At 57.6% G+C, this 12,414-nt stretch overlaps 1 protein-coding gene across 2 annotated transcripts; it reads left to right on the forward strand.

Moving 5' to 3' along the window:
• Nucleotides 1-1,301: 1,301 nt before the first annotated feature.
• On the forward strand, nucleotides 1,302-12,014 carry LOC101953301 (retinol dehydrogenase 8-like). Of its 2 annotated transcripts, none has more exons than XM_005312567.4 (7): nucleotides 1,302-1,505; nucleotides 5,217-5,327; nucleotides 6,220-6,381; nucleotides 7,371-7,550; nucleotides 8,093-8,186; nucleotides 9,321-9,504; nucleotides 10,526-12,014. In XM_005312567.4, the coding sequence occupies exons 2-7, from the start codon at nucleotides 5,231-5,233 to the stop codon at nucleotides 10,754-10,756; spliced, it is 948 nt and encodes a 315-aa protein (XP_005312624.1). In that variant the 5' UTR covers nucleotides 1,302-1,505; nucleotides 5,217-5,230; the 3' UTR covers nucleotides 10,757-12,014. The 2 variants fall into 2 exon arrangements, with proteins under 2 accessions (XP_005312624.1, XP_042708739.1); XM_042852805.2 differs by lacking the exon at nucleotides 1,302-1,505 and adding an exon at nucleotides 4,369-4,670.
• The last annotated feature ends 400 nt before the right edge of the window (nucleotides 12,015-12,414 follow it).

Genomic DNA, 12,414 nt, shown 5'->3' on the forward strand with positions numbered 1-12,414 from the left:
TTACCTTAGTTTCAGCCAATTTGCTGGTACTGACGTTAGGCTTACTGGCCTGTAATTGCCAGGATCGCCTTTGGAGCCTTTTTAAACAATTGGCATCACATTCGCTATCCTCCAGTCATGTGGTCCAGAAGCTGATTTAAGTGGTAGGTGACATACCACAGTTCTGCAGGGTCCCCCTTTATTATTTTAAAGAATTTATAATTGAACTTTTTTTGAATCTCAAAAGCATTTTCGGGGTCAGAACACGGAGGACTGGGGGGGGCTCCCACGACACAATGAGACCCAGCAAGTTGCGTTTGGAAATATATTAGCTGGTCATGGCCAGTACAGGAACATGTCGGCATTGTAATGCTGTGCAATTTCATTCAAGATGCATAAACTGACAGCGGATCAGCCCTGGGGAACAGTTGTTTGGACCTGCACAACAAAATGGCCCAAACCTCAAAAAACACCTCAGACAAATACTTCAAAGCTTGGCTACTTCAAAAGAAAGTGCGTATATAAAAATAAATCAAGGGCAGCAGCAACTCAGCTGTCATGCTCCAACCCTACAATAACAAAGCCCCATGTCCATGCTCCAACCCTACAATAACAAAGCCCCATGTCCATGCTCCAACCCTACAATAACAAAGCCCCATCGGCAGGCTCCAACCCTACAATAACAAGCTACTGCACAGGTGCCCCTACAATAACAAAGGCCCACGTGCATGCTCCAACCCTACAATAACAAAGGCCCACGTGCATGCTCCAAACCTACAATAACAAAGGGCCACGTGCATGTTCCAACCCTGCAATCACAAGCTACTGCATAGGTGCCCCTACAATAACAAAGGCCCATGTGCATCCTCCAACCCTACAATAACAAAGCCCCATCGGCAGGCTCCAACCCTACAATAACAAGCTACTGCACAGGTGACCCTACAATAACAAAGGCCCACGTGCATGCTCCAACCCTACAATAACAAAGGCCCACGTGCATGCTCCAACCCTACAATAACAAGCTACTGCATAGGTGCCCCTACAATAACAAAGGCCCATGTGCATCCTCCAACCCTACAATAACAAAGCCCCATCGGCAGGCTCCAACCCTACAATAACAAGCTACTGCACAGGTGCCCCTACAATAACAAAGGCCCACGTGCATCCTCCAACCCTACAATAACAAAGCCCCATGTCCATGCTCCAACCCTACAATAATAAAGCCCCAGCGGCAGGCTCCAACCCCCCCATAGCAAGCCGCTCTGCACCCCAGGGTTACCTTGCAGTGGGGCGGGGACGGCCAGAGGGTGCCGCCCCCCTCCCGGGGCTGGACAGGCAGGAAGGTCGGGGCATGGGGGAGCGCTGGGCAGGGCTGGGGGAGGCCGGCTTGCAGGGACTACAAGCCCCGGCGTGCTGCGGGCTCGCGGGGCGTTTCCCTCGGCCGCTCGGATGAAGGAGCCGTAGCTGGAGCTGCTGCAAGGCGGGGACTGGCGGAGCCGGTGGCGATCCAGCTCGCAGCGGTGCAGGTAGGCGGGGGGCTGGGCTCCGAGCTCCCGGCTCCAAGGGCAGCTGAATCCCGCAGCAAGGGGGTCCCCCCCCATCTCGGGGGGCAGGGGAGGGGGTAAAGCGGGGCTTCGCCTTGTGCTCAGCCCTCCCCCGATCCTGGGGGGGCTGGGAGATTGGGGTGCATGGGGGGGAGTAAGAAAGGTTGGGGGTGCATTGCGGATCCGAGCCCAGGAGGACCCAGGGGTGCACTGGGAAGAGCTGAGAACTAGGGGGAGCAGGGGGTGCCTTTGGGAAGGGGAAAAGCGGCGGGTGGGGTGCAGGAAAGATCAGGGTGCCATGAGAGCAGGGGTGTATTGGGGAGCAAGATCTGGGAGCTAGGGACCCCGGGGAGGGGGGTGCATTGGGTGGAGCTGGAAGTGGGGTGCAAAGTGCACTGGGGGTGTTGGGAATTGGGTCTGCAGCAGGGACAGGGTGGGGGCGCGGGGCGAGTGTCCATCAGAAGCACAATACAGAGTGGCTCTCTGGGGAGCTGGCCTGAGAACCACCTTCCGTGGTGGGGAGGCCCGGCGGAGACCTTCCTGTGGAGAGAGGAGCCCCGTCTTCTATATATAGCCTGACCCTGCAGGGTCTAGTACCAGAATAAGCCAAGATTAGTCAGGCCGGCTGCAGCTGCTGCCAGGGAAGGACACAGAGCTCGTTATGCTGGTGCCATTTTGAGCATGAATTTCCAGGGAGAGGTTTATTGTACTGAGGGTTCACCCTCTCCCCTCCTTAATCCCACCTGGATCAGACTCCCACAGGCCCGGAGTCCCCCTGAGTCACATGGCCCATAATCCTGGACCATCTCTTCCAGGCGCGGTCAGGTACAGTTTGTATCAGCCCTTGTTGCTCACTGGTTCTGGGGTGACCTACCTGGGTTCTGTGCCTTCTCTGACCCACAGGCCTGGGTGAAACACTGACACCCCCTCTGCATTGCATTAGTGTTGGTATTACAGAAGCACCTAGGTCGGGGCCTTGCACAGAGCCCCAACCATGATCAGGGCCCATCCCGCATCGTGCCGGGTGCTACGCAGGCCCCCGTCATGCCAGATCCTGCACAGACATATAGTGAGAGACAGTCCCAGCCCTGAAGATTGTACAGTATGCACAGAGGAAGGCTGGGTATAAGGAATTATTATTGTACCCATTTTGCAGGCAGCGAAACTGAGGCACGGGTATGCCGTAACTTGCCTCAGGTCTGTGTGTGGCAGAGGTGGAACCTGAGCCCAGTTCTCCTTTGTCTGCCTGTCACTTTAGATTCTTTGGGGCAGGGACCGTCTCTTACTCTGTGCAGCGACCGGTGCGTGACAGGGGACCCCAATCTCAGCTCTGGCTTGTAGGTGCCCCCATAGTCCAAAATTACAGTCCTAGAAGTGACCGGTTTCAGAGTGGTCTGTATCAGCGAAAAGAACGAGGAGTACTTGTGGCATCTTAGAGACTAACAAATTTATTTGAGCATAAGCTTTCATGGGCTAAAACTCTCTTGATCGGATGCATGCAGTGGAAAATACAGAAGGAAGATATATATACACACAGAGGACATGAAAAAATGGGTGTTGCTATACGAACTATAACAAGTAATCAATTAAGGTGGGCTATTATCAGCAGGAAAACACTTCAACCTCCCTGGTCACTCAATTACAGACCTCGAAGTCGCAATACTCCAACAAAAAACTTCAAAAACAGACTCCAACGAGAAACTGCAGAATTGGAATTAATTTGCAAACTGGACACCAGTAAATTAGGTTTGAATAAAGACTGGGAGTGGATGGGTCATTACACAAAGTAAAAACTATTTCCCCATGCAATTTTTTTCCCTACTATTACTCGCACCTTCTTGTCAACTGTTGGAAATGGACCATCCTGATTATCACTAAAAAAGGTTTTTTCCCCTCTCCTGCTGCTAATAGCCCACCGTAATGATTACTCTCATTATAGTTGGTATGGCAACACCAATTTTTCATGTCCTCTGTGTGTATATATATATCTTCCTACTGTATTTTCCACTGCCTGCGTCCGATGAAATGGGTATTAGCCCATGAAAGCTTATGCTCAAATAAATTTGTTAGTCTCTAAGGTGTCACAAGGACTCCTAGTCCTAGAAGTGGTGCATTTAAAAGGCCTTTCATCCTATGAGCGATCGGGCTTGTTTTGTGTCCATCCCACCTACTCAGGAATCGGCTGTGAACTTCTGGCTCCGTTTTTAAAGAGCTTTTATCGCCTCGGTCAATATAAAAGTGGGTTATAACAGAGCGTAACTGAACAGGACGAAATCTGGAGCAGGATCTCCTCCTCGCAGGCCCGACCCCCTCGTTAATTGTCCCGTGGCCCCTTTGCCAGCTCTCTGTACCCGCTTGGGTGCCTGCCTGCGGTGGAATTCTCAGCCGGGTGAGATCAGCAGGGTGGGCCTTTTGTCCCCAAAGAAATCAAAGCTTAGAGCAATAATAACCCAGCTTCCGTCCTTTAATTGGTTATAGTTCTCCCCCCCCCCCCCCCCCCGGTTCTGCGGCCGGCCTGAGAGCAGCCTTGCTGGGTCTGAACTGGGTCAGGGGGAGAGATCCAAGGCGTGGATCCGGCATGAAGAACTTGAGATCGAGGGCAGGCGTTGCCAAGAGGAGCTGGTGCCCGTTAATTATTAATTGCCGACTGCCTTGGCACGGGGCCCTCCTGTTGTGTCCGGCCTGTCAAACGCATCCGCAGATGAAACCTGACGTTTGCCAGCTTGTCGAGTTATTAGGGGTGTTGTGGTATCCCGTAGAGACCTCAGCTGCGATCGGGGCGGGGGGCATCCTGCCGGGTGAGAGCCAGTCCCGTGCTCCAAAGAGCTCACAGCCTAAATAGACCAAAGAGGGGAGGGGAAAAAGAGGCACAGAGCCCCAGTGCTTTGCCCAAGGTCGCCCAGAGGCTGAGCTGGGAAACAGAACCACGGCCCTCATCTGCCCCCTGTGCTCCGGCAGAGCTGGGTCACCAGCAAGCCCTGATTCTCCCCCCAACCCGCGCCCCGTTCCCGAGCATGCTGACACGGCCGCGCCGGAGCCTTGGAGTGTAGACGCCACGTCCAGCGGCAGCAGCGCGTTTCTGGCAACATGAGAACATCCCCTGCCCGGGCGACGGGAGCGTCCGACCTAGCTGCGTCTACACCAGGGGTTAGGGTGGTTAGTTACGGCGCTCGGGGGTTGGGCTCTTCACTCCCCTGAGCTGACAGGCGGAGCCGGCGCTGGCCCCGGCTGCGGGAATAAGAGGCTGAGACGGTTCCAGAATAGAACAACATGTTCTCCCGCGGGAGGGGGATGGGCTCAGGCTGGTGCCGCTTCGACTGGTGGAAATCCTCTCCTAGGAAGAGACTGAGATCAGAGGCTGGCAGGGGCGGGGGCGGGGGGGGGTCACGTAGAGGGCAACCAGATCCATGAAGGGGAAGATGGGTCTGGCACAACTGAGTAGATCAGTGGCCTGACGCCTAACACCCCCAGCCCCCACTCTGCCCTCTAAGCCCCACTCTCCCCCCCCAGAGCTGGGGATAGAACCCAGGAGTCCTGATTCCCAATTCTCCCCCCACCCCCAACCACTAGGCTCTGCTCCCTTCCCAGACTTGCAGCTAGAACCCAGGGGTCCTGAGTTGCAACCCTCCGACTCTAACCACTAGACCCCACTCCCTCCACCCTCTTTGAACCTGACTTCTCTTGCCCGGACAGACAGACAGACAGGGATGTCCTGCAGGAACGTGTTGCTGACTGGCTGCTCCTCCGGGATCGGGCTGGCTCTGGCCGTCCGGCTGGCTAAAGATGAGCTGAAGAGATTCCGAGGTGAGAGGGTCGGGCTGGGGATTATAAAGAGCTGGAGAAGAGGAGGAACATGCCGCAAAGGGCAGGGAAATGATAACGATCTTACAACTTCTATGGCCTTTTGTCCCCAGGAGTTTTATAGCCCTATATACCGAATCACTTCTCCCCCCACTGAGATGCAGCCACCTCTGGGGTGGGATGTGGCCGCTGTTAATACAGAGATCATTCAGCCAGTGCTGAAAGGCAGCCACCTTTGGGTGGGATGGGGCGTGGGAACAGTTTATGCAGGGTTCGCTCACCCACTGCTGAGATGCAGCTGCCTCTGGGGTGGGGCACATCAGCTGTTAATGCAGAGATTGCTCAGCCACTGCAGAGATGCAGCCACCTCTGGAGTAGGGTTTGGCTGGTGTGTAACAGCCGCGCTGCATGGGAGTTTAGGACAAGACGCGCAGAGTGCTTTGTTCACTCGAAGCTGCAGGGAGAGTCTACGGAGGCAGAATGTAATTAGCCAACGGGTGGGGCAGGAAGGGGCATCCAGCATCCTGAATCGCGTGAAAATTGCCCTGTGATCTCTGATGGGGCAGGACCCTGATCAGGTAAACGGCACCATTCTGCCTCACAGCACCCACTGGGGTCACACTGGCATAGCCTGCAAGGGGAGACCGCCCCCTACTGAGCCCCCACCCTGGTTCTGCAGCACAGTTCCCCCTAGTGCATTAGTCTGCGCAGACAGTCCCCCTCCCCCAACCAACCCAGTGCCCCCTACTGAGCCCCTCACCCTGCAGCCCCCATCTTAGCCCTGGGAGTCTCCCATCCAAGCACCAACCAGGCCTGAGCCTGCTTAGCACAGGAGTGGGGCCCTGAGCTTCCTGGCTGGTTTGAACCCCCGTGCCCCCTCCATCTCTCTGCCTAGTTATCGCCACCATGAGGAACCTGGACAAGCGGGAGGCCTTGGAGAAGCAGGCGGGGCCGGCGCTGGACAAGACCCTGGAAATCCGCCAGATGGACGTGACCAGCGAGGAATCCATCCGGCGCTGCGTGGAGGGCATTCCCCAGCGGAGAGTGGACGTGCTGGGTAGGAGAGCCGGCCTGGCCTCTCGGGGCTGCGTGGGATGCCTTCCTTGGAACGCATCCGGTGGTGGGGAGGTTGGGGGACCGCTGCACTCTTCCCTTACTCCCTCACCCCACAGATGCACCGTGGGAGTGGGGGCTGGAGCAGCTGGGGGTTCCTCCAGAGGAGGGAGTCTAAGGAATGTCTTGTCTTGGGTACCTTGGACCCCGCCCACTTAGATGCACCCATTTAGGCCCTGCCCATTTAGACCCCACCCACTTAGACTCCACCCATTTTTCTAGCCTGTAATTTACACAGCCCCTTACAGGTAGCTTCTGCATTTGCCCCCCTGAGTCTCTACTCCCCTCTGCCCCTGACTCCTGGGTGCGTCAGTGGCACGTCCTGAGCTCAAGTAAATGGAGGAGCTAGGTGGCTTCGCCCTGCCCGTTTGCTCCCACTAAAAATCCGGCCACGAGTGCGAGGGCAGGTTCTGGCCCTTCAGCGCGAAGGTTGTTTTGTGGGGTAGGGGGCAGTTGATACTGGAACTCACGACTGGCCTTGCTGGGCGGTGACCCAGCGGCGGGTTCGGCTGAACAGAGAAGGGGCCGCTCTGTAAAGTGGGGATCTCTATGCGTTCCCTGGCAGAGCTGAGCCCCCGCTCAGGGGGAGCGTAGGAATCGTCATATGGGATCAAACCCACGGGCCCATCTAGCCGGATATCCTCCATGTCCTGCTACCTTGGATGGGCCCATCTAGGATGTCCGGCCATGAGGCCTGTGGGGTCGCCCCACCTGAAGGAAAGGATCCGGAGCCCCACGGTGTGGGCCAGCCAGAGAGCCGGATGGGCCATTTGTGCCTCTGCTGGGGGGAAAAGGAGATCCTGGCTCCCCTCCCCCTGTCTCAGTGGGACTCCCCACTCCCAATCGGCGCTCACCCCCCAGTGGAGGAGGGAGCTACAGCAGCTGCCATACCCTGGGGGGTTCCTGGGGCTCACGCGCCCCCCTCCGTTGCAGTGAACAACGCGGGGCTGGGCATGATCGGGCCGGTGGAGAGCCAGAGCATCGCTGCCATGAAGAGTCTCTTTGACACCAACTTCTTCGGGCTGGTGCGGCTGGTGCGCGAAGTTTTCCCCGACATGAAGCGCCGGCGCCGGGGCCACGTCGTGGTGATGAGCAGCGTGCTGGGGCTGCAAGGTGAGACCGGGGCGGGGGGCTGTGGCCCCTGGGGACTGGCTGCACCTTGCTGATTTGGGGGGGGGACGACAGGTCCAGGCTCCTGTTGATGGCCCCTGCTGTGTGGAAACCACCCGGCGCCCCAGCCTGCCCGCCCGTGGGACCCTGCCTCCCCTCTCCTGCTGGGACCCTGAGCCCTGGGCTCTCCCACCCCCCATGAGACACTGACCCCAGTGTGCTGGGTTCTGTATGATATTTATTAGGTGTATTACGGTAGCCCCAGCCAGGGCCCCACTGTGCTAGGCGCTGTACAAACGCAGAGCAAGAAGCTGGTCTCTCTGCCTTGAGATATAAGACAGGAGACAGACGGGGGAGGCCCAGGAGCTGGTGGGACAATTCAGGTCAGTACCACGGGCAGGTGTCTCCACTCCCCAGTGGCCGACCCCTCGTCAAGTTCTGGGCAGGCCCTCCTGGCAGAGCAAAGCCTCACCCTTGTCCAGCCCAGCTTCCCCCGCCCCCGCTTCACCCCGGGGGGCTGAATTGCTCTCCCCTCTGCTCCCCAGGCCTCATCTTCAACGACATCTACTCCGCCTCCAAGTTCGCTGTGGAGGGTTTCTGTGAGAGCTTGGCCCTGCAGGCGCTGAAGTTTGGCGTGAAGTAAGTCCGGGGGGCAGGGCTGTGTAGGGGAGATGAGCCCCAGCGCTACAGGGGGGCAATGGACATTACCAGCCGCCGCCCCGTCTGAAGCTCGGAGGGGTTGCAGGCAGGTGGCTGCAGGGAGTGGATGGGAGGTGCCTGGTTGCTCCATTGATCCATTAGAACGACTTGGCAGCCCCCACCGCTGCTGACTTTGCTGGTGCTCAGATAAGGGGGATGGACCCACCGAGGCTGTGAGGGGTGGGGTCCAGGTGGCCTCTCCCTCCCCTCTGCCCCATGCGCATCCTAGCACTGTTGGCTTAGTTCATCGCGTGTGCACGGAAGGGGAGGTATCGACCGCAGTGCTGGGACCTTAGGCTGGGTGCAGCAGGCGTAAGGATATTGGATTATATGGCCCAGCCATCTGAGACGGCAATGCAGGGAGGTGGGATCCCAGAGTTGGTGGGAGGAAGGGATGGAGGTAGGCGGGTGGCGGAAGGGAGGGAGGGAGGGAACAGTGGGAAGGTAGAGGGAGGAAGGGCCGGAAGGAGGAATGGATGGATGGAGCAGTGGGTGGATAAAAGGAGGAAGGAGGAGAAGGTGGGTGGGTGGAAGGAGGGATGGTTGGATGGAGGGAGCAGTGGGTAGGTAGAGGGAGGAAGGGCTGGAAGGAGGAATGGATGGCTGGAGCAGTGGGTGGATAAAAGGAGGAAGGAGGGGAAGGTGGGTGGGTGGAAGGAGGGATGGTTGGATGGAGGGAGCAGTGGGTAGGTAGAGGGAGAAAGGGCTGGAAGGAGGAATGGATGGCTGGAGCAGTGGGTGGATAAAAGGAGGAAGGAGGGGAAGGTGGGTGGGTGGAAGGAGGGATGGTTGGATGGAGGGAGCAGTGGGTAGGTAGAGGGAGGAATGGATGGAGCAGTGGGTGGATAAAAGGTGGAAGGAGGGAGGGGTGGGTGGTCTGATATGGGAGGGGCAGCAGGTGGGGTGCTAGACTAGAAGGCCCACAGGTCTAAGGAGGTGATACACCAACCTGTGCGACCCAGCACTTTGCCCCTGCATGGCAGCTCCTATCTGCATGTGCCCTAATGAGCCCAGAGCCAGGCCCTGGCCGGGTACATGAGCTGTGACGTGTTACTGTCTCCTGCTCCTCCCCAGCATCAGCCTGATCGAACCTGGGCCGGTGGTGACCGAGTTCGAAAGGAAACTCTACGAAGAAGCCGCCAGCATGGACCTGTCTGCCGTTGACCAGGAGACACTGGATATATTCCAAGGCTTCTACATGGCCTATTCCAAGGAAGTCTTCACGGTGCTGGGGCAGTCGCCGGACGAGGTGGCTGAGGTAGGGAGCCATTTCCCCACCCTCCCGCGCTCACACTGACCTGCGACCCCCTTCCTAGCCCTACAGCGCTCGGCTCTAACCACACTGACACTGGGGACCTAGGGAGGACGGGTGGGTAGTTAGATCCTAGGGGCCTGCTTGCCAGAGGTTCTAAGCACCCCCAAATCTAGTGGTGGCACCTGGAGCGGCCGGGGCTGTCAGCATCATCTCCAGGCTCAACCTTGAGACGCGGCTCGGCCTCTGTCCCAGTCATCTGCCGCGTGGGGTGGGGTGTGGGCCTGTGTAAGGGCAGGGCGCCCAGCGGTGAAGCAAGTATGTTACTGCTCAGCACTTCGAGATCCATAGATAAAAAACATTTTTGTTGAGCTGGGCACAGCTATCCCCATTTTACAGAGGGGGGAAACTGAGGCCTTGAAAAGGGAAGGGACTTGCAGAGCTGGGATTGAATCCAGGAGTCCTGGCTCCCAGCCCCCCTGCTCTAACCACCAGGCCCCACTCCCCTCCCTGAGCTGGGAACAGAACCCAGGAATCCGGGCTCCCAGCCCCCCCCTCCCCCAATCACCTAGGCATTACCGTAATACACCTAATAAATAATATACAGTGGCCCGTGTAGTGGGGCTTGAGCCATGGCTGGGGCTCGTAGGGGCTACCAATACCAACAGTAAGTGGTAATCAGAGTGATACTGATTTACACCAGTTCGTGATCTGGCCCATTGAGTCCAATGGAGCCATGGTTATTTATATTATCGTCGTGCCTAGGAGTCCCCGTCATGGCCCAGGACCCCATTGTGTTAGGTGCTGTATGTTGTTAGGTGTATTACGGTAGTGCCTAGGAGTCCCCGTCATGGCCCAGGACCCCATTGTGTTAGGTGCTGTACAAACACCAGCTGGGGATGCGGCTCATTGACCCCAACGGAGCTGTGCCTGATGTCATATCAACTGGGGATCTGCCCCGGTACGGGTTAAGCCCAGGGCGTCGGTCGAGTGTCTAACAGGCAGGCCCTTCCTCCGCTCTCCCCAGCACACGGTCAAGGTGATCATGGCAGAGAAGCCGCCTTTTCGCTACCAGACCAACAGCCTCTACACGCCCATGACCACCCTGAAACACGCCGACCCCACCGGGAACCTGCCTCTGAACGCCTTCCACCAGATGATCTTCCAGCACGACCGGCTCTTCAAAGCCAGCCTCAGCCTTCTCAAGATGCTGCAGTGGAGGAAGAGGAGGGACGTGTCCTATAACAAGTCTCCTTGAGACGAAGGCACCACTCCCCTTCCTCCTCCTCCTCCCTGGACAACACAGGCAGCTCCAGCTATAGATCTCCCCCCGCCCTCCCCGCCCCACTCCCATGCTCTGTAGCACGACCCTAGCTTCCAGTGTGGACAGCCACTGTAAAAGCACAAAACCTTGGACCGAGGGGAGGTGCTAGCACAGTGGGTGATGTGGGGAGTGGGGAGGAGGCATTGTGTTTAGGAGCATGGATCTACCAGGGGACTAGCAACACCTCCTCTTTGCCCTCTTTTTAACCAGCTGATTCTTTTGTATCATATTTTTTTTAAGTACATTTGGGGTTTTAAAAGGATTTAAAAAAAAAAAAAAACTTTCAAAAAGTAGAGGATTGAGGCCCTGCTGTAGTGTAGGCCCCAGGAGCCCTGACTCACTCCCCTCCCAGGGCTGGGGATAGGAGCCGGAGCCCCGACCTCTCCCAGGGCTGGGGATTGAACCCAAGAGTCCCCGGAGCCCCGTCTCCTCCCAGAGCTGGGGATTGAACCCAGGAGTCTGGATGCCTGGCCCAATGCTCTAACCACTAAGCACCACTCCCCTCCCACAGCTGGGGCTAGATCCCTGGAGGTATTGAGTTGTCTCCCCACCCGAGACCCCCTTGTGGGAGTGGGCCCAGCTGTGCTTCCACCAGGGGGTGTGACAGACATCCCGCATGAGGCGGCAGCCCAGCAGGGCTTGTGCCCTGGCAAAGGGAGCGACGGGGCATCAGACTGTCCCCCCGCCACTACCGGGGAGGCCTGTAGGAAGATGGTGGGGTGGCTGGTTCAGGGAGGGGATGACTACCGTACTTGCTGGAGTTAGGGGCAGCGTGTTTGCCAGCAGGCTACTAATGTAGCCAGACTTGGAAGACACTCAACTAGGGTTTGATGCGGCCCATGGCCCCAGGTTCAAGTGGGTTTAGTGGCGGGGCAGTGAAGCAGTTTAGCTGGCACGTCCCAGGGGGCCGCAACAGCTCCCAAGAGGGGATGAGCATTTAGTCTGCAGCATTTGCCTCAGGGTGCTGCACCCTCTTAAGGCCAGGTTCCTGATCTCCCCCTCTCCTCAATCTCCCCCTTGGGGGGGCAGCTGGCCCCCTGCCCAGCACCTGCGGTAGCGCTGGGACCATGTGCCTGTGTTGTAGTGTGTGCAATGACTCACTCCCCCAGCAGCTGTTCAGGGCCAGGGCCGCCCATCCGATCAACCTGTAGGGGTGCAGGAGTCCCTCTCTCAATAAACAGAAGTGCCCGAGCATGGTGACTGGGGTCAGTTTGTAAGTCCTGGGAACTTTCCACTAGCAGCCACCTGGCAGGGTCGTGGGGAATCTCACATCTCAGCCCACGCAGGGAAGGGCGGAAGCATGATAGCTGGGGGGGAGGCTACATCTGCCTTCAGGAGTCATTGACCTACAGCTGCCCCAGAAGTTATCCCCTCTCCCCCATCCATGGTACTGACAGCCCCCCTTCCCGTAGCAGCTGAGCCCCTCACACCTGCAAGTGTATTTATTCGCCCAACCCCTTGGGGCCATAGGGTATGGCTGTTCACCTTTCATATACAGGAAACTGAGGCAGGGAGTGGATAAGTGAGGTGCCTATGGCCATGCAGAAAGGCTGTGGCAGAGGCAGGATCAGGGCAGCGGTGCCTGAACCCCT

The sequence above is a fragment of the Chrysemys picta genome, chromosome 22, assembly GCF_011386835.1.
Source record: "Chrysemys picta bellii isolate R12L10 chromosome 22, ASM1138683v2, whole genome shotgun sequence".
Taxonomy (NCBI): Eukaryota; Metazoa; Chordata; order Testudines; family Emydidae; genus Chrysemys; species Chrysemys picta.

Coding starts and splice junctions, on each gene's coding strand:
- LOC101953301 (XM_005312567.4), top strand. CDS start 5,231: ATGTCCTGCAGGAACGTGTTGCTGACTGGCTGCTCCTCCGGGATCGGG. Junction 6,382..7,370: donor GCGGAGAGTGGACGTGCTGG/GTAGGAGAGCCG, acceptor CCTCCGTTGCAG/TGAACAACGCGGGGCTGGGC. Junction 9,505..10,525: donor CGCCGGACGAGGTGGCTGAG/GTAGGGAGCCAT, acceptor CGCTCTCCCCAG/CACACGGTCAAGGTGATCAT.